The sequence below is a fragment of the Bombina bombina genome, chromosome 2 (assembly GCF_027579735.1).
Source record: "Bombina bombina isolate aBomBom1 chromosome 2, aBomBom1.pri, whole genome shotgun sequence".
In the NCBI taxonomy this organism is placed as follows: domain Eukaryota; kingdom Metazoa; phylum Chordata; class Amphibia; order Anura; family Bombinatoridae; genus Bombina; species Bombina bombina.
In genome coordinates this window covers 3,963,055-3,991,047 of record NC_069500.1, presented here as the reverse complement: position 1 = coordinate 3,991,047, position 27,993 = coordinate 3,963,055, and the positions used below count along the sequence as shown (strand labels likewise).

General features: G+C 44.0%; 1 protein-coding gene across 1 annotated transcript in view; it reads right to left on the bottom strand.

The window, feature by feature from the left end:
* LOC128648353 (caspase recruitment domain-containing protein 8) overlaps positions 1-27,993 on the bottom strand; it is a gene marked incomplete at its 3' end in the record, with an annotated part of 368,408 nt that overhangs the window by 82,831 nt on the left and 257,584 nt on the right. The window contains 1 exon segment of the mRNA XM_053700953.1: positions 24,356-24,588. Coding sequence (XP_053556928.1) covers positions 24,356-24,588 — 233 coding nt within the window.

The following is a 27,993-nucleotide window of genomic DNA, read 5'->3' as shown; positions in this document are numbered from 1 at the left end:
ATAGTTAGCTGGGTGATGCAGTGGGAGTGTTGGTTAGCCGTGACGTAGGTGTAGGTGGTCAGGGATAGTTAGCTGGGTGGTGCAGTGGGAGTGTTGGTTAGCCGTGACGTAGGTGTTGTTGGTCAGGGATAGTTAGCCGTGACGTAGGTGTTGTTGGTCAGGGATAGTTAGCTGGGTGGTGCAGTGGGAGAGTTAGTTAGCCGTGACGTAGGTGTTGTTGGTCAGGGGGAGTTAGCTGGGTAATGCAGTGGGAGTGTTAGTTAGCCGTGACGTAGGTGTTGTTGGTCAGGGATAGTTAGCTGGGTGGTGCAGTGGGAGAGTTAGTTAGCCGTGACGTAGGTGTTGTTGGTCAGGGATAGTTAGCTGGGTGATGCAGTGGGAGTGTTGGTTAGCCGTGACATAGGTGTTGTTGGTCAGGGGGAGTTAGCTGGGTGATGCAGTGGGAGTGTTGGTTAGCCATGACGTAGGTGTTGTTGGTCAGGGGGAGTTAGCTGGGTGGTGCAGTGAGAGTGTTGGTTAGGCGTGATGTAGTTGGTCAGGGGGAGTTAGCTGGGTGGTGCAGTGGGAGTGTTGGTTAGCCGTGATGTAGTTGGTCAGGGGGAGTTAGCTGGGTGGTGCAGTGGGAGTGTTGGTTAGTCATGACGTAGGTGTAGTTGGTCAGGGGGAGTTAGCTGGGTGGTGCTGTGGGAGTGTTGGTTAGTCATGACGTAGGTGTAGTTGGTCAGGGGGAGTCAGCTGGGTGGTGCAGTGGGAGTGTTGGTTAGCCATGATGTAGTTGGTCAGGGGGGTTAGCTGGGTGGTGCAGTGGGAGTGTTGGTTAGTCATGACGTAGGTGTAGTTGGTCAGGGGGAGTTATCTGGGTGATGCAGTGGGAGTGTTGGTTAGTCATGATGTAGGTGTAAGTGGTCAGGGGGAGTTAGCTGGGTGATGCAGTGGGAGTGTTGGTTAGTCATGACGTAGATGTAGGTGGTCAGGGGGAGTTAGCTGGGTGGTGCAGTAGGAGTGTTGGTTAGCCCTGACGTAGGTGTAGGTGGTCAGGGGGAGTTAGCTGGGTGGTGCAGTGGGAGTGTTGGATAGCCCTGACGTAGGTGTAGGTGGTCAGGGGGAGTTAGCTGGGTGGTGCAGTGGGAGTGTTGGTTAGCCATGACGTAGGTGTAGGTGGTCAGGGGGAGTTAGCTGGGTGGTGCAGTGGGAGTGTTGGTTAGGCGTGACGTAGGTGTAGGTGGTCAGGGGGAGTTAGCTGGGTGGTGCAGTGGGAGTGTTGGTTAGCCGTGACGTAGGTGTAGGTGGTCAGGGGGAGTTAGCTGGGTGGTGCAGTGGGAGTGTTGGTTAGCCGTGACGTAGTTGGACAGGGGGATTTAGCTGGGTGATGCAGTGGGAGTGTTGGTTAGCCGTGATGTAGTTGGTCAGGGGGAGTTAGCTGGGTGGTGCAGTGGGAGTGTTGGTTAGCCGTGATGTAGTTGGTCAGGGGGAGTTAGCTGGGTGGTGCAGTGGGAGTGTTGGTTAGCCGTGATGTAGTTGGTCAGGGGGAGTTAGCTGGGTGGTGCAGTGGGAGTGTTGGTTAGCCGTGACGTAGGTGTAGTTGGTCAGGGGGAGTTAGCTGGGTGGTGCAGTGGGAGTGTTGGTTAGCCGTGACGTAGATGTAGTTGGTCAGGGGGAGTTAGCTGGGTGGTGCAGTGGGAGTGTTGGTTAGCCGTGACGTAGATGTAGTTGGTCAGGGGGAGTTAGCTGGGTGGTGCAGTGGGAGTGTTGGTTAGCCGTGACGTAGATGTAGTTGGTCAGGGGGAGTTAGCTGGGTGATGCAGTGGGAGTGTTGGTTAGCCGTGATGTAGGTGTTGTTGGTCAGGGGGAGTTAGCTGGGTGATGCAGTGGGAGTGTTGGTTAGCCGTGACGTAGGTGTTCAGGGGAAGTTAGCTGGGTGGTGCAGTGGGAGTGTTGGTTAGCCGTGACGTAGGTGTTGTTGGTCAGGGGAAGTTAGCTGGGTGGTGCAGTGGGAGTGTTGGTTAGCCGTGACGTAGGTGTAGGTGGTCAGGGATAGTTAGCTGGGTGGTGCAGTGGGAGTGTTGGTTAGCCCTGACGTAGGTGTAGGTGGTCAGGGATAGTTAGCTGGGTGGTGCAGTGGGAGTGTTGGTTAGCCGTGATGTAGGTGTAGGTGGTCAGGGATAGTTAGCTGGGTGGTGCAGTGGGAGTATTGGTTAGCCGTGACGTAGGTGTTGTTGGTCAGGGGGAGTTAGCTGGGTGATGCAGTGGGAGTGTTGGTTAGCCGTGACGTAGGTGTTGTTGGTCAGGGATAGTTAGCTGGGTGATGCAGTGGGAGTGTTGGTTAGCCGTGACGTAGGTGTAGGTGGTCAGGGATAGTTAGCTGGGTGGTGCAGTGGGAGTGTTGGTTAGCCGTGACGTAGGTGTTGTTGGTCAGGGATAGTTAGCTGGGTGGTGCAGTGGGAGAGTTAGTTAGCCGTGACGTAGGTGTTGTTGGTCAGGGATAGTTAGCTGGGTGGTGCAGTGGGAGAGTTAGTTAGCCGTGACGTAGGTGTTGTTGGTCAGGGGGAGTTAGCTGGGTAATGCAGTGGGAGTGTTAGTTAGCCGTGACGTAGGTGTTGTTGGTCAGGGATAGTTAGCTGGGTGGTGCAGTGGGAGAGTTAGTTAGCCGTGACGTAGGTGTTGTTGGTCAGGGATAGTTAGCTGGGTGATGCAGTGGGAGTGTTGGTTAGCCGTGACATAGGTGTTGTTGGTCAGGGGGAGTTAGCTGGGTGATGCAGTGGGAGTGTTGGTTAGCCATGACGTAGGTGTTGTTGGTCAGGGGGAGTTAGCTGGGTGGTGCAGTGAGAGTGTTGGTTAGGCGTGATGTAGTTGGTCAGGGGGAGTTAGCTGGGTGGTGCAGTGGGAGTGTTGGTTAGCCGTGATGTAGTTGGTCAGGGGGAGTTAGCTGGGTGGTGCAGTGGGAGTGTTGGTTAGTCATGACGTAGGTGTAGTTGGTCAGGGGGAGTTAGCTGGGTGGTGCAGTGGGAGTGTTGGTTAGTCATGACGTAGGTGTAGTTGGTCAGGGGGAGTCAGCTGGGTGGTGCAGTGGGAGTGTTGGTTAGCCATGATGTAGTTGGTCAGGGGGGTTAGCTGGGTGGTGCAGTGGGAGTGTTGGTTAGTCATGACGTAGGTGTAGTTGGTCAGGGGGAGTTATCTGGGTGATGCAGTGGGAGTGTTGGTTAGTCATGATGTAGGTGTAAGTGGTCAGGGGGAGTTAGCTGGGTGATGCAGTGGGAGTGTTGGTTAGTCATGACGTAGATGTAGGTGGTCAGGGGGAGTTAGCTGGGTGGTGCAGTAGGAGTGTTGGTTAGCCCTGACGTAGGTGTAGGTGGTCAGGGGGAGTTAGCTGGGTGGTGCAGTGGGAGTGTTGGTTAGCCCTGACGTAGGTGTAGGTGGTCAGGGGGAGTTAGCTGGGTGGTGCAGTGGGAGTGTTGGTTAGCCATGACGTAGGTGTAGGTGGTCAGGGGGAGTTAGCTGGGTGGTGCAGTGGGAGTGTTGGTTAGCCGTGACGTAGGTGTAGGTGGTCAGGGGGAGTTAGCTGGGTGGTGCAGTGGGAGTGTTGGTTAGCCGTGACGTAGGTGTAGGTGGTCAGGGGGAGTTAGCTGGGTGGTGCAGTGGGAGTGTTGGTTAGCCGTGACGTAGTTGGACAGGGGGATTTAGCTGGGTGATGCAGTGGGAGTGTTGGTTAGCCGTGACGTAGTTGGACAGGGGGAGTTAGCTGGGTGGTGCAGTGGGAGTGTTGGTTACCCGTGATGTAGTTGGTCAGGGGGAGTTAGCTGGGTGGTGCAGTGGGAGTGTTGGTTAGCCGTGATGTAGTTGGTCAGGGGGAGTTAGCTGGGTGGTGCAGTGGGAGTGTTGGTTAGCCGTGATGTAGTTGGTCTGGGGGAGTTAGCTGGGTGGTGCAGTGGGAGTGTTGGTTAGCCGTGATGTAGTTGGTCAGGGGGAGTTAGCTGGGTGGTGCAGTGGGAGTGTTGGTTAGCCGTGACGTAGGTGTAGTTGGTCAGGGGGAGTTAGCTGGGTGGTGCAGTGGGAGTGTTGGTTAGCCGTGACGTAGATGTAGTTGGTCAGGGGGAGTTAGCTGGGTGGTGCAGTGGGAGTGTTGGTTAGCCGTGACGTAGATGTAGTTGGTCAGGGGGAGTTAGCTGGGTGATGCAGTGGGAGTGTTGGTTAGCCGTGATGTAGGTGTTGTTGGTCAGGGGGAGTTAGCTGGGTGATGCAGTGGGAGTGTTGGTTAGCCGTGACGTAGGTGTTGTTGGTCAGGGGAAGTTAGCTGGGTGGTGCAGTGGGAGTGTTGGTTAGCCGTGACGTAGGTGTAGGTGGTCAGGGATAGTTAGCTGGGTGGTGCAGTGGGAGTGTTGGTTAGCCCTGACGTAGGTGTAGGTGGTCAGGGATAGTTAGCTGGGTGGTGCAGTGGGAGTGTTGGTTAGCCGTGATGTAGGTGTAGGTGGTCAGGGATAGTTAGCTGGGTGGTGCAGTGGGAGTGTTGGTTAGCCGTGACGTAGGTGTTGTTGGTCAGGGGGGGTTAGCTGGATGATGCAGTGGGAGTGTTGGTTAGCCGTGACGTAGGTGTTGTTGGTCAGGGATAGTTAGCTGGGTGATGCAGTGGGAGTGTTGGTTAGCCGTGACGTAGGTGTAGGTGGTCAGGGATAGTTAGCTGGGTGGTGCAGTGGGAGTGTTGGTTAGCCGTGACGTAGGTGTTGTTGGTCAGGGATAGTTAGCTGGGTGGTGCAGTGGGAGAGTTAGTTAGCCGTGACGTAGGTGTTGTTGGTCAGGGATAGTTAGCTGGGTGGTGCAGTGGGAGAGTTAGTTAGCCGTGACGTAGGTGTTGTTGGTCAGGGATAGTTAGCTGGGTGGTGCAGTGGGAGAGTTAGTTAGCCGTGACGTAGGTGTTGTTGGTCAGGGGGAGTTAGCTGGGTAATGCAGTGGGAGTGTTAGTTAGCCGTGACGTAGGTGTTGTTGGTCAGGGATAGTTAGCTGGGTGGTGCAGTGGGAGAGTTAGTTAGCCGTGACGTAGGTGTTGTTGGTCAGGTATAGTTAGCTGGGTGATGCAGTGGGAGTGTTGGTTAGCCGTGACATAGGTGTTGTTGGTCAGGGGGAGTTAGCTGGGTGATGCAGTGGGAGTGTTGGTTAGCCATGACGTAGGTGTTGTTGGTCAGGGGGAGTTAGCTGGGTGATGCAGTGGGAGTGTTGGTTAGCCGTGACGTAGGTGTTATTGGTCAGGGATAGTTAGCTGGGTGGTGCAGTGGGAGAGTTGGTTAGCCGTGACGTAGGTGTAGGTGGTCAGGGATAGTTAGCTGGGTGGTGCAGTGGGAGTGTTGGTTAGCCGTGACGTAGGTGTAGGTGGTCAGGGATAGTTAGCTGGGTGGTGCAGTGGGAGAGTTAGTTAGCCGTGACGTAGGTGTTGTTGGTCAGGGATAGTTAGCTGGGTGGTGCAGTGGGAGAGTTGGTTAGCCGTGACGTAGGTGTAGGTGGTCAGGGATAGTTAGCTGGGTGGTGCAGTGGGAGTGTTGGTTAGCCATGACGTAGGTGTAGGTGGTCAGGGATAGTTAGCTGGGTGGTGCAGTGGGAGTGTTGGTTAGCCGTGACGTAGGTGTAGGTGGTCAGGGATAGTTAGCTGGGTGGTGCAGTGGGAGAGTTAGTTAGCCGTGACGTAGGTGTTGTTGGTCAGGGATAGTTAGCTGGGTGGTGCAGTGGGAGAGTTGGTTAGCCGTGACGTAGGTGTAGGTGGTCAGGTATAGTTAGCTGGGTGGTGCAGTGGGAGTGTTGGTTAGCTGTGACGTAGGTGTAGGTGGTCAGGGATAGTTAGCTGGTTGGTGCAGTGGGAGTGTTGGTTAGCCGTGACGTAGGTGTTGTTGGTCAGGGGGAGTTAGCTGGGTGATGCAGTGGGAGTGTTGGTTAGCCGTGACGTAGGTGTTGTTGGTCATGGATAGTTAGCTGGGTGGTGCAGTGGGAGAGTTGGTTAGCCGTGACGTAGGTGTAGGTGGTCAGGGATAGTTAGCTGGGTGGTGCAGTGGGAGTTTTGGTTAGCCGTGACGTAGGTGTAGGTGGTTAGGGATAGTTAGCTGGGTGGTTCAGTGGGAGAGTTAGTTAGCCGTGACGTAGGTGTTGTTGGTCAGGGATAGTTAGCTGGGGGTGCAGTGGGAGAGTTGGTTAGCCGTGACGTAGGTGTAGGTGGTCAGGGATAGTTAGCTGGGTGGTGCAGTGGGAGTGTTGGTTAGCCGTGACGTAGGTGTAGGTGGTCAGGGATAGTTAGCTGGGTGGTGCAGTGGGAGTGTTGGTTAGCCGTGACGTAGGTGTAGGTGGTCAGGGATAGTTAGCTGGGTGGTGCAGTGGGAGAGTTGGTTAGCCGTGACGTAGGTGTAGGTGGTCAGGGATAGTTAGCTGGGTGGTGCAGTGGGAGTGTTGGTTAGCCGTGACGTAGGTGTAGGTGGTCAGGGATAGTTAGCTGGGTGGTGCAGTGGGAGTGTTGGTTAGCCGTGATGTAGGTGTAGGTGGTCAGGGATAGTTAGCTGGGTGGTGCAGTGGGAGAGTTAGTTAGCCGTGACGTAGGTGTAGGTGGTCAGGGGGAGGTAGCGAAGTGGAGCAGGTGGAGTGTAGGTTAGGTGTGATGTAGTTATAGACGATCAGGGGGAGTTAGCAAGGCATGCTAGTGGGAGTAGCCTGCACTTTGCTTTAGACACATTGACAAAAGATCGATGTGTTTAAAGAAGCGAAGTGCAGGTTGCGAGGAGGGTAGCAGCGGCCATGTTTGTCTCGGCAGCTGATAACATCGCTTAAGCTAGTTAGTGTAGTTATAGTAAAACTTAGGTCCCCACGGCAATATTTGAAGTGTGCCATGTCACTTCAGTGTGCCATGTCACTTCAGTGCGCCATGTCACTTCAGTGCGCCATGTCACTTCAGTGCGCCATGTCACTTCAGTGCGCCATGTCACTTCAGTGCGCCATATCACTTCAGTGCGCCATGTCACTTCAGTACGCCATATCACTTCAGTGCGCCATGTCACTTCAGTGCGCCATATCACTTCAGTGCGCCATGTCACTTCAGTGCGCCATATCACTTCAGTGCGCCATGTCACTTCAGTACGCCATGTCAGCACACTTCAAATAGCACCCCCCCACAGTAAAATGCAGATGAGCCACAATGTTGTTGATGTGGGTGGTGACTTCTATGGGACTTCTATGGGAGTGGCATCACCACGTGCTGGCATTGCTCAGACATATCCCTTTTGTTTGAACATTCTGACAGACCATCGGGCTGCAATGCTGAAAATGCAATTGATGTAGTGTTCTGTCAGAGCAGCCCTTGCAAAGTAAAATGTACTGAAACACAGTCACAGTGCCCACCTGTAAATGAAGTATTTCCCACATGATCACAGCACCTCACAGTATCTTCCACTCAAACAGTAAGTCTGTAACGTTCCTCAAAAGCACCTCAGGAGGTTGGAACACACATAATAGCAGAAATGATAAGTGTACACAGTTTACTCTAAGTGGGTGACAGGTGAGACCACAGCAAATTTGCACCTAGATTACGAGTTTTGCGGTAAGCCTAAAAAGCAGCGTTAGGCGGTCCTAACGCTGCTTTTTAACGCCCGCTGGTATTACGAGTCTTGCAAATTCAGGCTCCCCACTCACTTTTTTGGCCAGACTTGGAAATACCGCAAATCCTTATAAAATTTTTGGTTAAAGGTCTAATGCTAGACCATGGGTTAGAATAGCATATAGTTAATGTATAGAAAAGGTCTCTAGATGAGATTATGTAGCACAGGGATAGGCTCAGATGTTTGATATAAAATGTTATAAAATTTATTACAGTTTGCACAAAATATCATATAATTAAAAACAATTAAGTACATGGATCCATGTTGACAAAGTCCTATATTATATAAGTATATCCTAAATAGTCTAAAACAAATTCTACTATCTGAATGTTAAATTATGTATGAGTCTCACATTTACAATGGTGTGGTCGCTCTGATGTGTGACCTCTCTAATGTAGTTTACACAAAAATTATGTGATTATAAAAACAAAGAAACAACATATAGGGGTGAAAACAGTAGTTTGTATAATGAACAAAGATGTGAACGTTGTGTTCAAAATGTTAAAAAACAGGTGTCAAAAAATGAGATCTACAAAAGCAGTTGAAACAAACATGTGAATATAAATACAAATGAAAAAATGTGATCCATAAAACCATATATATATATATATACTCAGTCCAAAGATGTGAAAACAAATCGCAAAAATGTAAAACAATTTGAAAAAATTATGAAAAAAATCCTTTGTGAGCAACTAGTGTGTACACAAACTAGTAAACGTGATTGAGAAGTCGTTTTGGAGGTGTAAAAGTTCCTGGATTTTACTCCATTTGTTGGAATGTTCCTTTATTTGTAATCCTAAAAAATGTTTGAAGATCAAATATAAAAATATGTAAAAGTGTGAAGAAAAAATGTGAACAATGTATGGTAAAAATAAAAATAGAGATAAAAATAAAAATGAAGTACTCTGGGAATTCCTCAAGACCTGTAAATGAAAAATACTGACATAGTGTAATACTGTTTAGGTATTTTAAAATTGAGAGGAATAAAACTCACCATATATCTGTCAACGCGTTTCGGCCTGCCAAGGAGGCCTTTTTCAAGACTAATATATGGTGTTGGTGAGCCAAGACTTATATACCCTTGTCTGACCAATCATCTCTACATTGATGGCACCAAAATTTTGCGCCAAAAACTTAAAACCGGAAATGGTAAACCGGAAGTGGTTAGACATTTAACCAGATGTTATTAAATTGTAAACATCCATCTCAACAGAGTTATTTATTTGAAAGATATAGTATCAACAGAGTTATTTATTTGAAAGATATAGTATCTAATTGTACCAAATTGTCTCCCATTGATATGTCTTTATCACCTGTCTGGTGTTTCTTTATTGGGCTTCCAATATATTATCGGGTGCCGTAACTTTGGAAAACCGGAAGTACTTAGAGTAATGTGACTTCCGGTATAGTTCTCTAAAAACAGGAAGTAAGAGAGAAGAAGGTTTCCGGTTTCTCCCGGATGTTTACTTTATATCTAATTATGTAATCTATTTTTCCACTTGGTTCCCATTAGTATATCTTTATCACCTCTCTGGTGTCTACTTGTTAGGCTTCCAATATGGGTACCTTAATTCCGAAAAAACGGAAGTTTGTGGGGCAATTGACTTCTGGTATGATTTTCTAAAGCCGGAAGTGAAAGACAAGATATCCGGTTTCTCCCGGATGTTTACATTATATTAATATAATATGAAATCGATTGATCAAGACCAGGATATATGATTCTAGAGTTCATATGTGTATAAAACATACAAATCAAGATACAATATATTTTGACATACAGTTGATTAGCGTGTATCATTCTAGATTGTCATATTAAAACACATGCTTTTAATTGCTTGCAAATCGAGAGTAGGTCTCACATATGAAATTAATGCAATAAATATATATCCTTCTAGGTTCGTATAATTCTAAAGAATGGATAGTTTATGTGTGATGTGTTATTTAGATTAGAATATTATGAACTGGTGCGTTTATTTAAAAATGTGTATGTGTATTACATATATTATATAAAATGTTACATAATGTATTATATATATTATGTCGATATTGGAACGAAGAAGAGACTTTTCTACCAATCTTGAGAATATGTTAAAAACATGTTGAGTCGATTGGTGACTATATGGAGGATTGACCTATACATATTATTACTTTATATAACCCAAAAGAATAAAAATAAAAGCATAGTCGAGCAAGAATGAGTTTTTGACCAATGAAATATTTTTGATCGCTTGTTGGTGATGCCTTAAGTGGAGTGTGGGACATTATATGAAAGGATATGTTTATATGACCCAAGAGTAAAAACATTGGAGCGAGAAGGAGGCTTGTCTGCCAGTGAGTATTATTTTGATCACTTGATGGTGATGCTATGAATGGGATATGGGACATTACAAAAAATAGTGAGGGCTCAAATAGTGAAATTGGTTAGTTTGGACAAAACATACTATCTGTGTTAAGTGGGATCTCTACATCTTAGAATAAACTGGTAGTTATGATTTATGTCATCCCTTAGCTGGTCTGGTTTAGGTCTGAAGTACTACTATCTGTGATCGGTGACTCTGTTGTTATTGTCACCTAAAATTCTATTCCATAGATAATGGGAATTGTCCTAATTAGATATTATTTAACTATCTAAAAATATATTGTATCTTGATTTGTATGTTTGATACACATATGAACTCTAGAATCAAATATCCTGGTCTTGATCAATCGATTTCATATTATATTAATATAATGTAAACATCCGGGAGAAACCGGATATCTTGTCTTTCACTTCCGGCTTTAGAAAATCATACCGGAAGTCAATTGCCCCACAAACTTCCGTTTTTTCGGAATTAAGGTACCCATATTGGAAGCCTAACAAGTAGACACCAGAGAGGTGATAAAGATATACTAATGGGAACCAAATGGAAAAATAGATTACATAATTAGATATAAAGTAAACATCCGGGAGAAACCGGAAACCTTCTTCTCTCTTACTTCCTGTTTTTAGAGAACTATACCGGAAGTCACATTACTCTAAGTACTTCCGGTTTTCCGAAGTTACGGCACCCAATAATATATTGGAAGCCCAATAAAGAAACACCAGACAGGTGATAAAGACATATCAATGGGAGACAATTTGGTACAATTAGATACTATATCTCTCAAATAAATAACTCTGTTGATACTATATCTTTCAAATAAATAACTCTGTTGATACTATATCTTTCAAATAAATAACTCTGTTGAGATGGATGTTTACAATTTAATAACATCTGGTTAAATGTCTAACCACTTCCGGTTTACCATTTCCGGTTTTACGTTTTTGGCGCAAAATTTTGGCGCCATCAATGTAGAGATGATTGGTCAGACAAGGGTATATAAGTCTTGGCTCACCAACACCATATATTAGTCTTGAAAAAGGCCTCCTTGGCAGGCCGAAACGCGTTTCTTTGTTGTTTCTTTGTTTTTATAATCACATAATTTTTGTGTAAACTACATTAGAGAGGTCACACATCAGAGCGACCACACCATTGTAAATGTGAGACTCATACATAATTTAACATTCAGATAGTAGAATTTGTTTTAGACTATTTAGGATATACTTATATAATATAGGACTTTGTCAACATGGATCCATGTACTTAATTGTTTTTAATTATATGATATTTTGTGCAAACTGTAATAAATTTTATAACATTTTATATCAAACATCTGAGCCTATCCCTGTGCTACATAATCTCATCTAGAGACCTTTTCTATACATTAACTATATGCTATTCTAACCCATGGTCTAGCATTAGACCTTTAACCAAAAATGTTATAAGACTATTTGTGGCGCTCCTATCTATCTATTTTTACATTTCTTATTCACCTAGTGGGTGCTTGGGGGGCCCACTACAGACAGGAGCTAGAGGTCACCACACGCAGCGCTGTAAGATAATACTATTCTTCAAATACCGCAAATCCACTTACTTCAATTGCGTATCCTCTTTTTTTCAATGGGACTTGCATAGCGCCGGTATTACGATTCTGCCAAAAAGTGAGCGGTAGACCCTCTCCTGTCAAGACTGGCACCGCATTTTAAAGTCAGTAGTTAAGAGTTTTACACTACAAAGCCGTAGAATAAATTTTAAGATTGGATATCAGAGCGCCAAACAACATAGGCAGGGTCTATGGGCAGATAGTCAAATACCAAAGGTAACAATAGGTTGAAATAATATGATTTAATACATAAGATAAAAAAGTTGGTACATTTAAAATTATACAACAATTAGTCATGGATCCATGTTACACTTTAAAATATATATTGAAACAATAGGAACAATTTAAAAATGCTTGTAGAACAATAAATAACAAAAAAAAAAAAAATCTAACAAATAATGTCTATCGCTTAAAACTTAAATTCTAATATGTGAATGCTAGGAGCGCTTATGCACACTCTATTTATAAAAACAATGGGTTACAATGCACAGGTGGATAGATTCAAGTGAGTCTTGAGAAAGGTCAGTGGAGACCGAAACCGGTTGACTGGTAAGGAGTATTTTGTGATCACATTAAGAAGCCATCTGCACTATTGTTTGCCTTTCCTTTTTTGGCAGGTAAGGGACAACATTGCAAGTTGGAATTATTTGTTAATTACTGCCCAAGAAGATTTCTACATAATCAGCAGTTGGGATCCATATTGAGATAGACTATAGCAAGATTCTTATTATCCAATTTGAATATTTATTTGGACTTTTAAGCATTTTATATTATATCATCCGTTTTTTAACCCACTGTTGTTATATGGTCTCTTTTAATTAACATCTCGAGGCTCTTTGAGCAAGTCCCCTATATCTAGCTCAGCAACTCTGAGCCCTTTAGATTTGTATTTTAGGGCTATCAATTTAGAGCCTGTGTTCAATTTTAATCCAATCACAAAGTTTTGCCACTATTCAGTGTTTATAACAGATATTTGTTCACATCACATCACAGTTTGCAAGCAGAAACACATTTGAACACACGTTAAAGTTGTGCTGTTGCTTTTTTTGGTTCTATTTATGCTTTATGTTTGCATTAGTTGATTTGTCAAAAATTCACTTGTATATCGTTTTATTTTGAATTCATTGTTTATTTTGAAAATAAGGTTCAGACACCCCTGCAATATTTTTCTCACATTTTTTCACTTGTTAGGATTTACACCCTTTTTGGATAAACACATAGGCACAACCTCAGGTCTTATATTTTGAATTCAGGTTCTAGACATTCCTGTAATATTTTTTGTCCACCTGTTAGGATTTACACAATTTTGGATAAACACATAGGCAAAACCCCAATCCGGAGCCACTTACATTTCACACCCACCGGTTTCAAGCAACCTGGAATCTATCCACCTGTGCATTGTAACCCATTGTTTTTATAAATAGAGTGTGCATAAGCGCTCCTAGCATTCACATATTAGAATTTAAGTTTTAAGCGATAGACATTATTTGTTAGATTTTTGTTATTGTTATTAAATGTTCTACAAGCATTTTTAAATTGTTCCTATTGTTTCAATATATATTTTAAAGTGTAACATGTATCCATGACTAATTGTTGTATAATTTTAAATGTACCAACTTTTTTATCTTATTTATTAAATCATATTATTTCAACCTATTGTTACCTTTGGTATTTGACTATCTGCCCATAGACCCTGCCTACGTTGTTTGGCGCTCTGATATCCAATCTTAAAATTGAATCCACCCTTGGCAACTAGGTGCCAATTTATTAGAGCTGGAGGTCTGTTGCGTTATAGTTGGCGCTTAGTTATCACCTTTCCACACATTCAAAGCCGTAGAATAAAACTCTTAACTAAAGTGCTAAAATGTACACTAACACCCATAAACTACCTATTAACCCCTAAACCGAGGCCCTCCCGCATCGCAAACACTATAATAAAAATTTTAACCGCTAATCTGCCTAATTGGACATCTCTGCCACTATAATAAATATATTAACCCCTAAACCGCCTCACAAACATTAGTTAAATATTATTAACCCCTAATCTGCCGTCCCCAACATCGCCGCCACCTACCTACAGTTATTAACCCCTAATCTGCCGCCCCCAACGTCGCCGCCACTATATTAAAGTTATTAACCCCTAAATCTAAGTCTAACCCTAACACCCCCTAATTTAAATATAATTAAAAGAAATATAAATCAAATTACTATAATTACCTAAATAATCCCTATTTAGAACTAAATACTTACCTGTAAAATAAACCCTAAGCTAGCTACAATATAACTAATAGTTACATTGTAGATATCTTAGGGTTTATTTTTATTTTACAGGCAAGTTTGTATTTATTTTAACTAGGTAGAATAGTTATTAAATAGTTATAAACTATTTAATAACTACCTAGATAAAATAAATACAAAAGTACCTGTAAAATAAACCCTAACCTAAGTTACACTAACACCTAACACTACACTATAATTAAATAAATTAACTAAATTAAATACAATTACCTAAATTAAATTAGCTCAATTTAATTTAGGTAAAGTACAACCCCCCCCCCACTAAATTACAGAAAATAATAAACAAATTACAAGATTTTTAAACTAATTACACCTAATCTAATCCCCCTAACAAAATAAAAAAGCCCCCCCAAAATAAAAAAAAGCCCTACCCTACACTAAATTACAAATAACCCTTAAAAGGGCCTTTTGCGGGGCATTGCCCCAAAGAAATCAGCTCTTTTACCTGTAAAAAATAAAATACAAATCCCCCTCCAACATTAAAAGCTACCACCCACACAACCAACCCTACTCTAAAACCCACCCAATACCCCCTTAAAAGATCACCTTACCGGGAGAAGTCTTAACCCAACCGGGCCGAAGTCCTCAACGAAGCCGGGAGAAGTCTTCATCCAAGCCGGGCAAAGTGGTCCTCCAGACGGGCAGAAGTCTTCTTCCAGACGGCATCTTCTATCTTCATCCATCCGGTGCAGAGCGGGTCCATCTTCAAGACATCCGACGCGGAGCATCCTCTTCATCCGACGACTTCTTCTAGAATGAAGGTTCCTTTAAATGATGACATCCAAGATGGCGTCCATTCAATTCCGATTGGCTGATAGAATTCTATAAGTCAATCGGAATTAAGGTAATCAGCCAATAAAATTGAACTTCAATCCTATTGGCTGATCCAATCAGCCAATAGGATTGAGCTCGCATTCTATTGGCTGTTCAAATCAGCCAATAGAATACAAGCTCAATCCTATTGGCTGATTGAAGTTCAATCCTATTGGCTTATTGCATCAGCCAATAGGTTTTTTTCTACCTTAATTCCGATTGGCTGATAGAATTCTATCAGCCTATCGGAATTGAAGGCACGCCATCTTGGATGACATCATTTAAAAGGAACCTTCATTCTGGAAGAAGCCATCGGATGAAGAGGATGCTCCGCGTTGGATGTCTTGAAGATGGACCCGCTCCGCACTGGATGGATGAAGTTAGAAGATGCTGCCTGGAAGAAGACTTCTGCCCGTCTGGAGGACCATTTCGCCCGACTTAGATGAAGACTTCTCCCGGCTTCGTTGAGGACTTCGGCCCGGTTGGGTGAAGACTTCTCCTGGTAAGGTGATCTTCAAGGGATTAGTGTTAGTTTTTTTTAAGGGGGTATTGGGTGGGTTTTAGAGTAGGGTTGGTTGTGTGGGTGGTGGGTTTTAATGTTGGGGGGGATTTGTAATTTTTTTTACAGGTAAAAGAGCTGATTTTTTTGGGGCAATGCCCCGCAAAAGGCCCTTTTAAGGGCTATTTGTAATTTAGTGTAGGGTAGGGCTTTTTTATTTTGGGGGGGCTTTTTTATTTTGTTAGGGGGATTAGATTAGGTGTAATTAGTTTAAAAATCTTGTAATTTGTTTTTTATTTTCTGTAATTTAGTGTGTTTTTTTTGTACTTTAGCTAGTTTGATTTAATTTAAGTAATTGTATTTAGCTAAACGCTGCTTTTTTGCAGGTGTTAGTTTTTTTTCCAGCCGGCTCTCCCCCATTGATTCCTATGGGGAAATCGTGCATGAGCACGTTCAGCCAGCTCACCGTTAACGTAAGCAGCGCTGGTATTGAGGTGAGATGTGGAGCAAAATTTTGCTCTACGATCACTTTTTTGCGGTTGACGCCGAGTTTCTAAAAACCCATAATACCAGCGCTGCATGTAAGTGAGCGGTGGGCATGAACTGCTCATTAGACCCGCAGCCCTGTTAACACAAAACTCGTAATCTAGCCGATAATGTGGCATGGAGGTATGTTGTGGTATGTGGAGGTATGTTGAGGAAAGTGAGATTAGATAGATAGATAAATGTCAAAATGGCAGTTTGAGACAATGTCCTCACTTCACAATGCTCACTCAGGCGATGTACAGCAAATCTGCAGCAAAAGACAAGTCAGTGTGAAGACTTCCACAAAGTTGCTTCCTTCCCTGAAGATACAGAGATCTGCTTACAGCACGGGCCACTAACTACCACCAATCCAATGCCTGAAGTGGGATAAAAAGCGGCCCGACACTACTAACAAATCTAGGCAGTAGCCCCTGCACTATCCACCTCATGTGAGAAGATCGCCTGGATTCAAAGTCCCCAGATCAAGCTCAACTTGAAAGGTGTCATAGAGAAAACAGGCTTCACTTGAACAGAGCTGATGGTAATCTTTAAGGTAAGATTCCCTGACGCGCACTTTTTGAGGGGAGACAAGCAATCGATAGGAGTGTAGAAATACTGCTCACTGTGGGCTTCGATTTAACTCCCAATTCAGTAAGCAGGACATCTTCTCTAGTAGTACAAATAGGAAAGCTGGTGCTGCAACTTCAGGATCAGTCCGGGTGGCACATAAAAGTACTCTCTCACCAGTGTACTTAAAAGTCCCACTTAGTGTCAATAAAGCTGGACCAGAAGATAAGTACAAGGTTTAGGTCTAGATATAAAATACTCTTTTTATTTTCTTATTGCCCATGGAAAAGTATTTACTTTCGTCTAGATTACGAGTTTTGCGTTAGAAGCTATGGGGTGCTAACGAGCAGTTTATGCTCACCGCTCACCTACAGACAACGCTGGTATTATGGGTTTTTTACAAAACCGGCGTTAGCCGCAAAATAGTGAGCGGAGAGCAAAATTTTGCTCCACATCTCACCTCAATACCAGTGCTGCTTAAGTCAGCGGTGAGCTGGCTAAACGTGCTTGTGCACAATTTCCCCATAGGAATCAATGGGGGAGAGCCGGCTGAAAAAAAAACTAACACCTGCAAAAAAGCAGCCCCATTGATTCCTATGGGGAAATAAAAGTTATGTATACACCTAACACCCTAACATGAACCCCGAGTCTAAACACCCCTAATCTTACACTTATTAACCCCTAATCCGCCGCCCCCGACATTGCTGACACCTACATTATATTATTAACCCCTAATCTGCTGCTCCGGACATCACCGCCGCCTACATTATACTTATTAACCCCTAATCTGCTGCCCCCAACACCTAAATTATATATATTAACCCCTACTCTGCCGCCCCCAATGTCGCCGCAACCTACCAACATTTATTAACCCCTAATCTGCCGCCCCAACATTGCTGCCACTATAATATTATTAACCCCTAAACCTAAGTCTAACCCTAACACCCCCCTAACTTAAATATAATTTAAATAAATCAAAATAAAATTCCTATCATTAACTAAATGATTCCTATTTAAAACTAAATACTTACCTATAAAATAAACCCTAAGCTAGCTACAATATAACTAATAGTTGCATTGTAGCTAGCTTAGGATTTATTTTTATTTTACAGGCAAGTTTGTATTTATTTTAACTAGGTACAATAGTTACTAAATAGTTATTAACTACCTAGCTAAAATAAAGACAAATTTACCTGTAAAATAAATATAAACCCTAAGATAGCTACAATGGAATTAAGGTAGAAAAAATCCAATCAGCCACTAGGATTGAACTTCAATCCTATTGGCTGATCCAATCAGCCAATAGGATTGAGCTGGCATTCTATTGGCTGTTCCAATCAGCCAATAGAACGCCAGTTCAATCCTATTATCTGATTGCGTCAGCCAATAGGATTTTTTCTACCTTAATTCCATTGCAGCTAGCTTAGGGTTTATATTTATTTTACAGGTAAATTTGTCTTTATTTTAGCTAGGTAGTTATTAAATTCTATAAGACAATCGGAATTGAAGGGGCGCCATATTGGATGACGTCATTTAAAGGAACCTTCATTCAGTCGTCGGCCGTGGAAAGAAGAGGATGCTCCGCGTCGGATGTCTTGAAGATGGATCCGCTCCGCGCCGGATGGATGAAGATAGAAGATGCCGTCTGGATGAAGACTTCTGCCCGTCTGGAGGACCACTTCTGCCCGGTTGGATGAAGACTTCTCCCGGCTTTGTTGAGGACTTTGGCCCGGTTGGGTGAAGACGTCTCCCGGTAAGGTGATCTTCAAGGGGTTAGTGTTAGGTTTTTTTTTAAGGGGGGAATTGGGTGGGTTTTAGAGTAGGGTTGGTTGTGTTGGTGGTGGGTTTTAATGTTGGGGAGGATTTGTACTTTTTTTTTTTTACAGGTAAAAGAGCTGATTACTTTGGCGCAATGCCCCGCAAAAGGCCCTTTTAAGGGCTATTTGTAATTTAGTATAGGGTAGGGCTTTTTTTTTATTTTGGGGGGCTTTTTTATTTTATTAGGGGGATTAGATTAGATGTAATTAGTTTAAAAATCTTGTAATTATTTTATTATTTTCTGTAATTTACTGTTTTTTCTTTCTTCGTACTTTAGATAATTTTATTTAATTGTAATTAATTGTATTTAATTTAGGGAATTAATTTAATTATAGTGTAGTGTTAGGTGTAATTGTAACTTAGGTTAGGTTTTATTTTACAGGTAAATTTGTCTTTATTTTAACTAGGTAGTTATTAAATAGTTAATAACTATGTAATAACTATTGTACCTAGTTAAAATAAATACAAAGTTGCCTGTAAAATAAAAATAAACCCTAAGACAGATACAATGTAACTATTAGTTATATTGTAGATAGCTTAGGGTTTATTTTACAGGTAAGTATTTAGTTTTAAATAGGAATAATTTAGTTAATTGTAGTAATTTTATTTAGATTTATTTAAATTATATTTAAGTTAGGGGGTGTTAGGGTTAGGCTTAGGTTTATGAGTTAATATGTTTATTATAGTGTTGGCGACGTTGGGGTGGCAGATTAGGGGTTAATAAATGTAGGTAGGTGGCGGCGATGTTCGGGCCGGCAGATTAGGGGTTAATAATATTTAAATAGTGTTTGCGATGCAGGAGGGCGGCGGTTTAGGGGTTAATATATTTATTATAGATGCAAAATAAAACAAAGAACTGTGCTACATTACCAAACAACGTGTCTCCAGGAAAATGGTAGAAAGCTTAGTAAAGCATCCGACAAGCAGAGGGTGGTGAGTCCCAGTGGAGTGCCGCTGATCAAACAACGATGGGTTTCTTGTCCACCGGAAAAGAAGCCAAACAGTACTGTAACAAGAAGAAGACAGCGCACCTCCGACTCAAGGTAATATTTTATTGGATACAAATAGACACACACTAGTAACGTAACTTACTAGAAATAAGTTAATAATAGGCCCCAATGGGAAACACAGGATATAGTAGTCCACAGTAGTCAGCTGGAGCGGCGTTTACTCAATACAGTTCCCGGCTGGTATCAGTAGAATGCGACTGGAAGATTACGTCACAGGCTGCTTCCCAGGAACGCACTCGCAACAGCTCCTACGGATCGCTGTATAGACCAAAAGACCTCAACGCGTTTCGCCGGTGACAACCCAGCTTTCTCAAGAGTGTCTGGTCTATGTTGTGAGTATCTTTAAATATCGGGGGAATCCAATCAAAATTGATCAATAAAAGTTCAATTTTCCTGATAGTCCCATTCTCATATAATAAATGAGCAAATATAATATACTTAAAAAGAAGTTTAAAAAACACCCTTGTGAAAGAAAATGTTAAAATATGATAATAATAAGCTAAACTTAATTCCATCAATAGTATATTTCAATTAATCAGCACAAAGAGAGAACTATACAGTAATCAAAAATAGAATGATAACTGAAACATACTTGATACAATCTAGCATCATAAAATTTCTAAAACCAATGACATAAAAACGAAAAAAACATTATAAAATCTTTAAAAATAATAATTCATTACTTCTAATCCCTAATGATAAGCCTATATTGTATTAACATAACCATATACGATTGTACTCTGAATTAAAGGTACCACTAGTAAAACATGCAAATTCATATTAGGAATTTATTAAAAAGTTCAGACATATTATATACACTGAGCTTTAAAGGGGTTATTACAGTATAGATCACATGCTGGGTGTCATATAAATGCTTGTACATCTAGGTCAATGTTTAGTCCTAAAGGCGCTAAACTCTTCAGTCTAAAAATCCATTCTGTTTCTTTTCTCCTTAAGCATAGCAGCCTATTGTTAGTGCCAGGGGGCACCCAATCAATGATTTGTATTTTTAGATCTTTGTTGCTTCCCCCATGTACTGTCGTAAAATGTACCGGAACACTATGCTTATCAAAGTTGGTTTTAATATTATAAAGATGTTCACTGAACCTTTTAGAAGTTTTCCTTTTTGTACGCCCAATGTAAATATGGTCACACTTGCAAGACAATAAATAAACTGTATATGTTGTCTGACAGTTACATCTGTTTCATATTAAAAGACTCAGAGCCGTTATAATTAAAAAAAGTATCTCCTTTTCTTATGAAGGGACACATACAGCAGTTAGATTTATTGCATTTGAAAGTCCCCCTAGGGGCTGAGAGCCAATTTTGTAAACTGCCATTGCAAGCGGATTTATTAATGTTTTTAAGTTTGCTTGGTGCAAGGTAATTCTTCAAATTCCTATTTTTCTTAAAAGTAATCATTGGTCTGTCTCCTATAATGTTGCCCAAGATGGGGTCAGACTTTAATATACCCCAATGTTTATTTAAAACTCTTTTGATAATTGGTGCCCCTTCATTAAAATTAGTAATAAAACGTATAGGCTCCATGTTTAATGTATTATCTGGGGCATAATTATGTTGATTCTGTGGTTCAAACTTCCTTTTTTGTAATAATTTCTCTCTATCCAAATTGATTGCCTTAGTTTTTGCTCTATCTAAGATATCCCTGCTATATCCCTTTCTACTAAATTTCTCATCCAAAAGAGCAGCCTCATTATTAAAATCTTCTAATGAGGTACAGTTACGTCTAAGTCTGACATACTGACAGTTGGAATATTACTTTTCCAACTATTTAAGTGGCTGCTCTGGGCATCTATAAAGCTATTGTTGTCTACGGTCTTCCTAAAATGTTTGACTGATATTTTGTTGTTTTTATCAACAAAGAGAATGATGTCCAAAAATTCAATACTTGTATTTGAAATGTTTCCAGTAAATTTAAGATTATGGTTATAATTCTAATAGAGTGTTTTCTGGCCCTTTCCATAGAATGATCACGTCATCTATATACCGAAAGTATTCTATAATGTTATTCTTACATGGGTTATTATTCCATATCATACTCCTCTCAAAATTATCCATAAACAAGTTTGCGTATGATGGGGCGAAGGTCGTCCCCATCGCAGTCCCCTTTAATTGGAGGTAGAATTTATCTAAAAATTCAAAATAATTATGGGACAAAATAAAGGATATGGAGTCCAATATAAACCTTAGATGTAATTCTGGGATATCAAATCCACTAAATGCTTGTTCAACAGCTGTTAAACCCTTAACATGGGGGATAACTGTATATAGAGATGACACATCAAAGGTAGCCCACCTCAAAGGTATTTCTAGTAAGTTACGTTACTAGTGTGTGTCTATTTGTATCCAATAAAATATTACCTTGAGTCGGAGGTGCGCTGTCTTCTTCTTGTTACAGTAATATTTATTATAGTGGCGGCGATGTCCGGTTCGTCAGATTAGGGGTTAAAATATTTATTTTAGTGTTTGCGATGCGGAAGGGCCTCGGTTTAGGGGTTAATAGGTAGTCTATGGGTGTTAGTGTACTTTTTAGCACTTTAGTTAAGAGTTTTATGCTACGGCTTTGTAGTGTAAAACTCTTAACTACTGACTTTAAAATGCGGTACCAGTCTTGACAGGAGAGGGTCAACCGCTCACGTTTGGTCAGACTCGTAATACCGGCGCTATGCAAGTCCCATTGAAAATATAGGATACGCAATTGACGTAAGTGGATTTGCGGTATTTCCGAGTCTGGCCAAAAAAGTGAGCGGTACACCTGTACCTGCAAGACTCGTAATACCAGCGGGCATTAAAAAGCAGCGTTAGGACCTCAACGCTGCTTTTTAAGGCTAACGCAAGACTCGTAATCTAGGTGTTTGTTTGCTCGATTACTTTTGTGGACGACCTATTTGCTTGGACTCTGTTTATTTCTCTGCCAGGTTATTTCTCTGTCACATAAGGGTGTAATGTGTGGTTCTGTATGTGATGTGTGTGTGTGTAACATGTGTCATATGTGTCACGTAAGGGTCTGTGTGTGATGTGTGGGTGTAATGCATGTGATGTGTGGGTGTAACGCATGTTATGTGTGGGTGTAACGCATGTGATGTGTGGGTGTAACGCATGTGATGTGTGGGTGTAACGCATGTGATGTGTGGGTGCAATGCATGTGATGTGTGGGTGCAATGCATGTGATGTGTGGGTGTAATGCATGTTATGTGTGGGTGTAATGCATGTAATGTGTGGGTGTAATGCATGTGATGTGTGGGTGTAATGCATGTGATGTGTGGGTGTAACGCATGTGATGTGTGGGTGTAACGCATGTGATGTGTGGGTGTAACGCATGTGATGTGTGGGTGTAACGCATGTGATGTGTGGGTGTAACGCATGTGATGTGTGGGTGTAACGCATGTGATGTGTGGGTGTAACGCATGTGATGTGTGGGTGTAACGCATGTGATGTGTGGGTGTAACGCATGTGATGTGTGGGTGTAACGCATGTGATGTGTGGGTGTAACGCATGTGATGTGTGGGTGTAATGCATGTGATGTGTGGGTGCAATGCATGTGATGTGTGGGTGTAATGCATGTTATGTGTGGGTGTAATGCATGTTATGTGTGGGTGTAACGCATGTTATGTGTGGGTGTAATGCATGTTATGTGTGGGTGTAATGCATGTTATGTGTGGGTGTAACGCATGTGATGTGTGGGTGTAACGCATGTGATGTGTGGGTGTAACGCATGTGATGTGTGGGTGTAACGCATGTGATGTGTGGGTGTAACGCATGTTATGTGTGGGTGTAATGCATGTTATGTGTGGGTGTAACGCATGTTATGTGTGGGTGTAACGCATGTGATGTGTGGGTGCAACGCATGTGATGTGTGGGTGTAACGCATGTGATGTGTGGGTGTAACGCATGTGATGTGTGGGTGTAACGCATGTGATGTGTGGGTGTAACGCATGTGATGTGTGGGTGTAACGCATGTGATGTGTGGGTGCAATGCATGTGATGTGTGGGTGCAATGCATGTGATGCGTGGGTGTAACGCATGTGATGTGTGGGTGTAACGCATGTGATGTGTGGGCGTAATGCATGTGATGTGTGGGCGTAATGCATGTGATGTGTGGGCGTAATGCATGTGATGTGTGGGCGTAATGCATGTGATGTGTGGGTATGTATGTAATGTGTGTGTGTGACATGTGGGTCTGTGTGTCATGTTAGGGTGTAATGTGTGGTTGTGTGTGTGTGATGTGTAGGTGTAACGTGTGTGATGTGTGTGGGTATGTATCTAATGTGTGTGTCTGCATTAGACATGTGAGTCTGTGTGTCACATAAGGGTGTAATGTGTGTTTCTGTGTGTGATTTCTAGGTATGTATCTAATGTGCGTGTCTGTGTTTGACATGTAGGTCTGTGTGTCAGGTAAAGGTGTAATGTGTGGTTCTGTGTGTGATGTGTAGGTGTAACGTGTGTGATGCCTGTGGGAATGTATGTAATGTGTGTGTCTGCATTTGACACGTGGGTCTGTGTGTCACATAAGGGTGTAATGTGTGGTTCTGTGTGTGATGTGTGGGTGTAATGTGTGTGATGTGTGTGGGTATGTATGTAATGTGTGTGTCTGCATCAGACATGTGAGTCTCTGTGTCACATAAGGGTGTAATGTGTGGTTGTGTGTGTGTGATGTGTAGGTGTAACGTGTGTGGGTATGTATGTAATGTGTGTGTCTGCATCAGACATGTGAGTCTCTGTGTCACGTAAGGGTGTAATGTGTGGTTCTGTATGTGATGTGTGGGTGTAACGTGTGTGGTGTGTGTGGTGTGTGGGTATGTATGTAATGTTAGTGTCTGCATTTGACATGTGAGTCTGTGTGTCACATAAGGGTGTAATGTGTGTTTCTGTGTGTGATTTGTAGGTATGTATCAAATGTGCATGTGGGTCTGTGTGTCAGGTAAAGGTGTAATGTGTGTGATGTGTGTGGGTATGTATGTAATGTGTGTGTCTGCATTAGACATGTGAGTCTGTGTGTCACATAAGGGTGTAATGTGTGGTTCTGTATGTGATGTGTGGGTGTAACGTGTGTGGTGTGTGTGGTGTGTGGGTATGTATGTAATGTTAGAGTCTGCATTAGACATGTGGTTGTGTGTGATATGTAAGTGTAACATGTGTGATGTGTGTGGCTATGTATGTAATGATGTGTCTGGATGTGACATGTGGGGCTGCTGGTCGTCTGTGATAGAATCACTTACCTTTCAAACACACATAGTGCGGTAAGTACACAGCTGAAACCTCCCCAGTATTCTGCTTCATTTTGATATTGAACAGAGGGCCCGCTATCGCCATCTCACTTCTGTTTTCCAGAATCTCATCCATATACTTGTCCCAGGAATCGAGTGTAAAGCAGATCAGCACTTGAGTTGTTACCCTGAACTGGATCCCAGTTTCGGAGCAGCGAAAGAGGCCTTGGTGAGGCAGCAGTAGTCTGTGGAGAGGTAGTTAGCGTAAATGGTGCAGTAAAAGAGAGGTATAATAGAGCGTTTGGAGTGCAATATATGCAAGAGAGAGAGAAAGAGAGACAGAGCGAGACAGGCACTACACACATGACAAGGGGTGCAGGATCTGGGGGTCTGATCTGAGGTCTGATGAGAGTTTGTTGCTGAGAGAGGGGGGTGCGGGACATGAAATCTGATCTGAGGTCTGATGAGAGTTTGTTGCTGAGAGAGGGGGTGCGGGACATGAAATCTGATCTGAGGTCTGATGAGAGTTTGTTGCTGACAGAAGGGGTGCAGGACATGAGGTCTGATCTGAGGTCTGATGAGAGTTTGTTGCTGACAGAGGGGGTGCAGGACCTGGGGTCTGATCTGAGGTCTGATGAGAGTTTGTTGCTGACAGAGGGGGTGCAGGACCTGGGGTCTGATCTGAGGTCTGATGAGAGTTTGTTGCTGACAGAGGGGGTGCAGGACCTGGGGTCTGATCTGAGGTCTGATGAGAGTTTGTTGCTGACAGAGGGGGTGCAGGACCTGGGGTCTGATCTGAGGTCTGATGAGAGTTTGTTGCTGACAGAAGGGGTGCAGGACCTGGGGTCTGATATGAGGTCTGATGAGAGTTTGTTGCTGACAGAGGGGGTGCAGGACCTGGGGTCTGATCTGAGGTCTGATGAGAGTATGTTGCTGACAGAGGGGGTGCAGGACCTGGGGTCTGATCTGAGGTCTGATGAGAGTTTGTTGCTGACAGAAGGGGTGCAGGACCTGGGGTCTGATATGAGGTCTGATGAGAGTTTGTTGCTGACAGAGGGGGTGCAGGACCTGGGGTCTGATCTGAGGTCTGATAAGAGTATGTTGCTGACAGAGGGGGTGCAGGACCTGGGGTCTGATCTGAGGTCTGATGAGAGTTTGTTGCTGACAGAAGGGGTGCAGGACCTGAGGTCTGATATGAGGTCTGATGAGAGTATGTTGCTGGCAGAAGGGGTGCAGGACATGAGGTCTGATCTGAGGTCTGATGAGAGTTTGTTGCTGACAGAGGGGGTGCAGGACCTGAGGTCTGATATGAGGTCTGATGAGAGTTTGTTGCTGACAGAGGGGGTGCAGGACCTGGGGTCTGATCTGAGGTCTGATGAGAGTTTGTTGCTGACAGAAGGGGTGCAGGACCTGGGGTCTGATCTGAGGTCTGATGAGAGTATGTTGCTGACAGAGGGGGTGCAGGACCTGGGGTCTGATCTGAGGTCTGATAAGAGTATGTTGCTGACAGAAGGGGTGCAGGACATGAGGTCTGATCTGAGGTCTGATGAGAGTTTGTTGCTGACAGAGGGGGTGCAGGACCTGAGGTCTTATCTGAGGTCTGATGAGAGTTTGTTGCTGAGAGAGGGGGTGCAGGACCTGGGGTCTGATCTGAGGTCTGATGAGAGTATGTTGCTGACAGAAGGGGTGCAGGACCTGGGGTCTGATCTGAGGTCTGATGAGACTATGTTGCTGACAGAGGGGGTGCAGGACCTGGGGTCTGATATGAGGTCTGATGAGAGTATGTTGCTGACAGAAGGGGTGCAGGACCTGGGGTCTGATCTGAGGTCTGATGAGAGTATGTTGCTGACAGAGGGGGTGCAGGACCTGGGGTCTGATCTGAGGTCTGATGAGAGTTTGTTGCTGACAGAGGGGGTGCAGGACCTGGGGTCTGAGCTGAGGTCTGATGAGAGTATGTTGCTGACAGAAGGGGTGCAGGACATGAGGTCTGATCTGAGGTCTGATGAGAGTTTGTTGCTGACAGAAGGGGTGCAGGACCTGGGGTCTGATATGAGGTCTGATGAGAGTATGTTGCTGACAGAAGGGGTGCAGGACCTGGGGTCTGATATGAGGTCTGATGAGAGTTTGTTGCTGACAGAGGGGGTGCAGGACATGAGGTCTGATCTGAGGTCTGATAAGAGTATGTTGCTGACAGAGGGGGTGCAGGACCTGGGGTCTGATCTGAGGTCTGATGAGAGTTTGTTGCTGACAGAAGGGGTGCAGGACATGAGGTCTGATCTGAGGTCTGATGAGAGTTTGTTGCTGACAGAGGGGGTGCAGGACATGAGGTCTGATCTGAGGTCTGATGAGAGTTTGTTGCTGACAGAGGGGGTGCAGGACCTGGGGTCGGATCTGAGGTCTGATGAGAGTTTGTTGCTGACAGAGGGGGTGCAGGACCTGGGGTCTGATATGAGGTCTGATGAGAGTATGTTGCTGACAGAGGGGGTGAAGGACATAAGGTCTGATCTGAGGTCTGATGAGAGTTTGTTGCTGACAGAGAGGGTGCAGGACCTGAGGTCTGATCTGAGGTCTAATGAGAGTTTGTTGCTGACAGAGAGGGTGAGGGACCTGAGGTCTGATCTGAGGTCTGATGAGAGTATGTTGCTGACAGAGGGGGTGCAGGACCTGGGGTCTGATCTGAGGCCTGATGAGAGTATGTTGCTGACAGAGGGGGTGCAGGACCTGGGGTCTGATCTGAGGTCTGATGAGAGTTTGTTGCTGACAGAGGGGGTGCAGGACCTGGGGTCTGATATGAGGTCTGATGAGAGTTTGTTGCTGACAGAGGGGGTGCAGGACCTGGGGTCTGATATGAGGTCTGATGAGAGTTTGTTGCTGACAGAGGGGGTGCAGGACCTGGGGTCTGATCTGAGGCCTGATGAGAGTATGTTGCTGACAGAGGGGGTGCAGGACCTGGGGTCTGATCTGAGGTCTGATGAGAGTTTGTTGCTGACAGAGGGGGTGCAGGACCTGGGGTCTGATCTGAGGTCTGATGAGAGTTTGTTGCTGAGAGAGGGGGTGCAGGACCTGGGGTCTGATCTGAGGTCTGATGAGAGTTTGTTGCTGACAGAGGGGGTGCAGGACCTGGGGTCTGATCTGAGGTGTGATGAGAGTTTGTTGCTGACAGAGAGGGTGAGGGACCTGAGGTCTTATCTGAGGTCTGATGAGAGTTTGTTGCTGAGAGAGGGGGTGCAGGACCTGGGGTCTGATCTGAGGTCTGATGAGAGTTTGTTGCTGACAGAGGGGGTGCAGGACCTGGGGTCTGATATGAGGTCTGATGAGACTATGTTGCTGACAGAGGGGGTGCAGGACCTGGGGTCTGATATGAGGTCTGATGAGAGTATGTTGCTGACAGAAGGGGGTGCAGGACCTGGGTCTGATCTGAGGTCTGATGAGAGTATGTTGCTGACAGAGGGGGTGCAGGACCTGGGGTCTGATCTGAGGTCTGATGAGAGTTTGTTGCTGACAGAGGGGTGCAGGACCTGGGGTCTGATCTGAGGTCTGATGAGAGTATGTTGCTGACAGAAGGGGGTGCAGGACATGAGGTCTGATCTGAGGTCTGATGAGAGTTTGTTGCTGACAGAAGGGGTGCAGGACCTGGGGTCTGATATGAG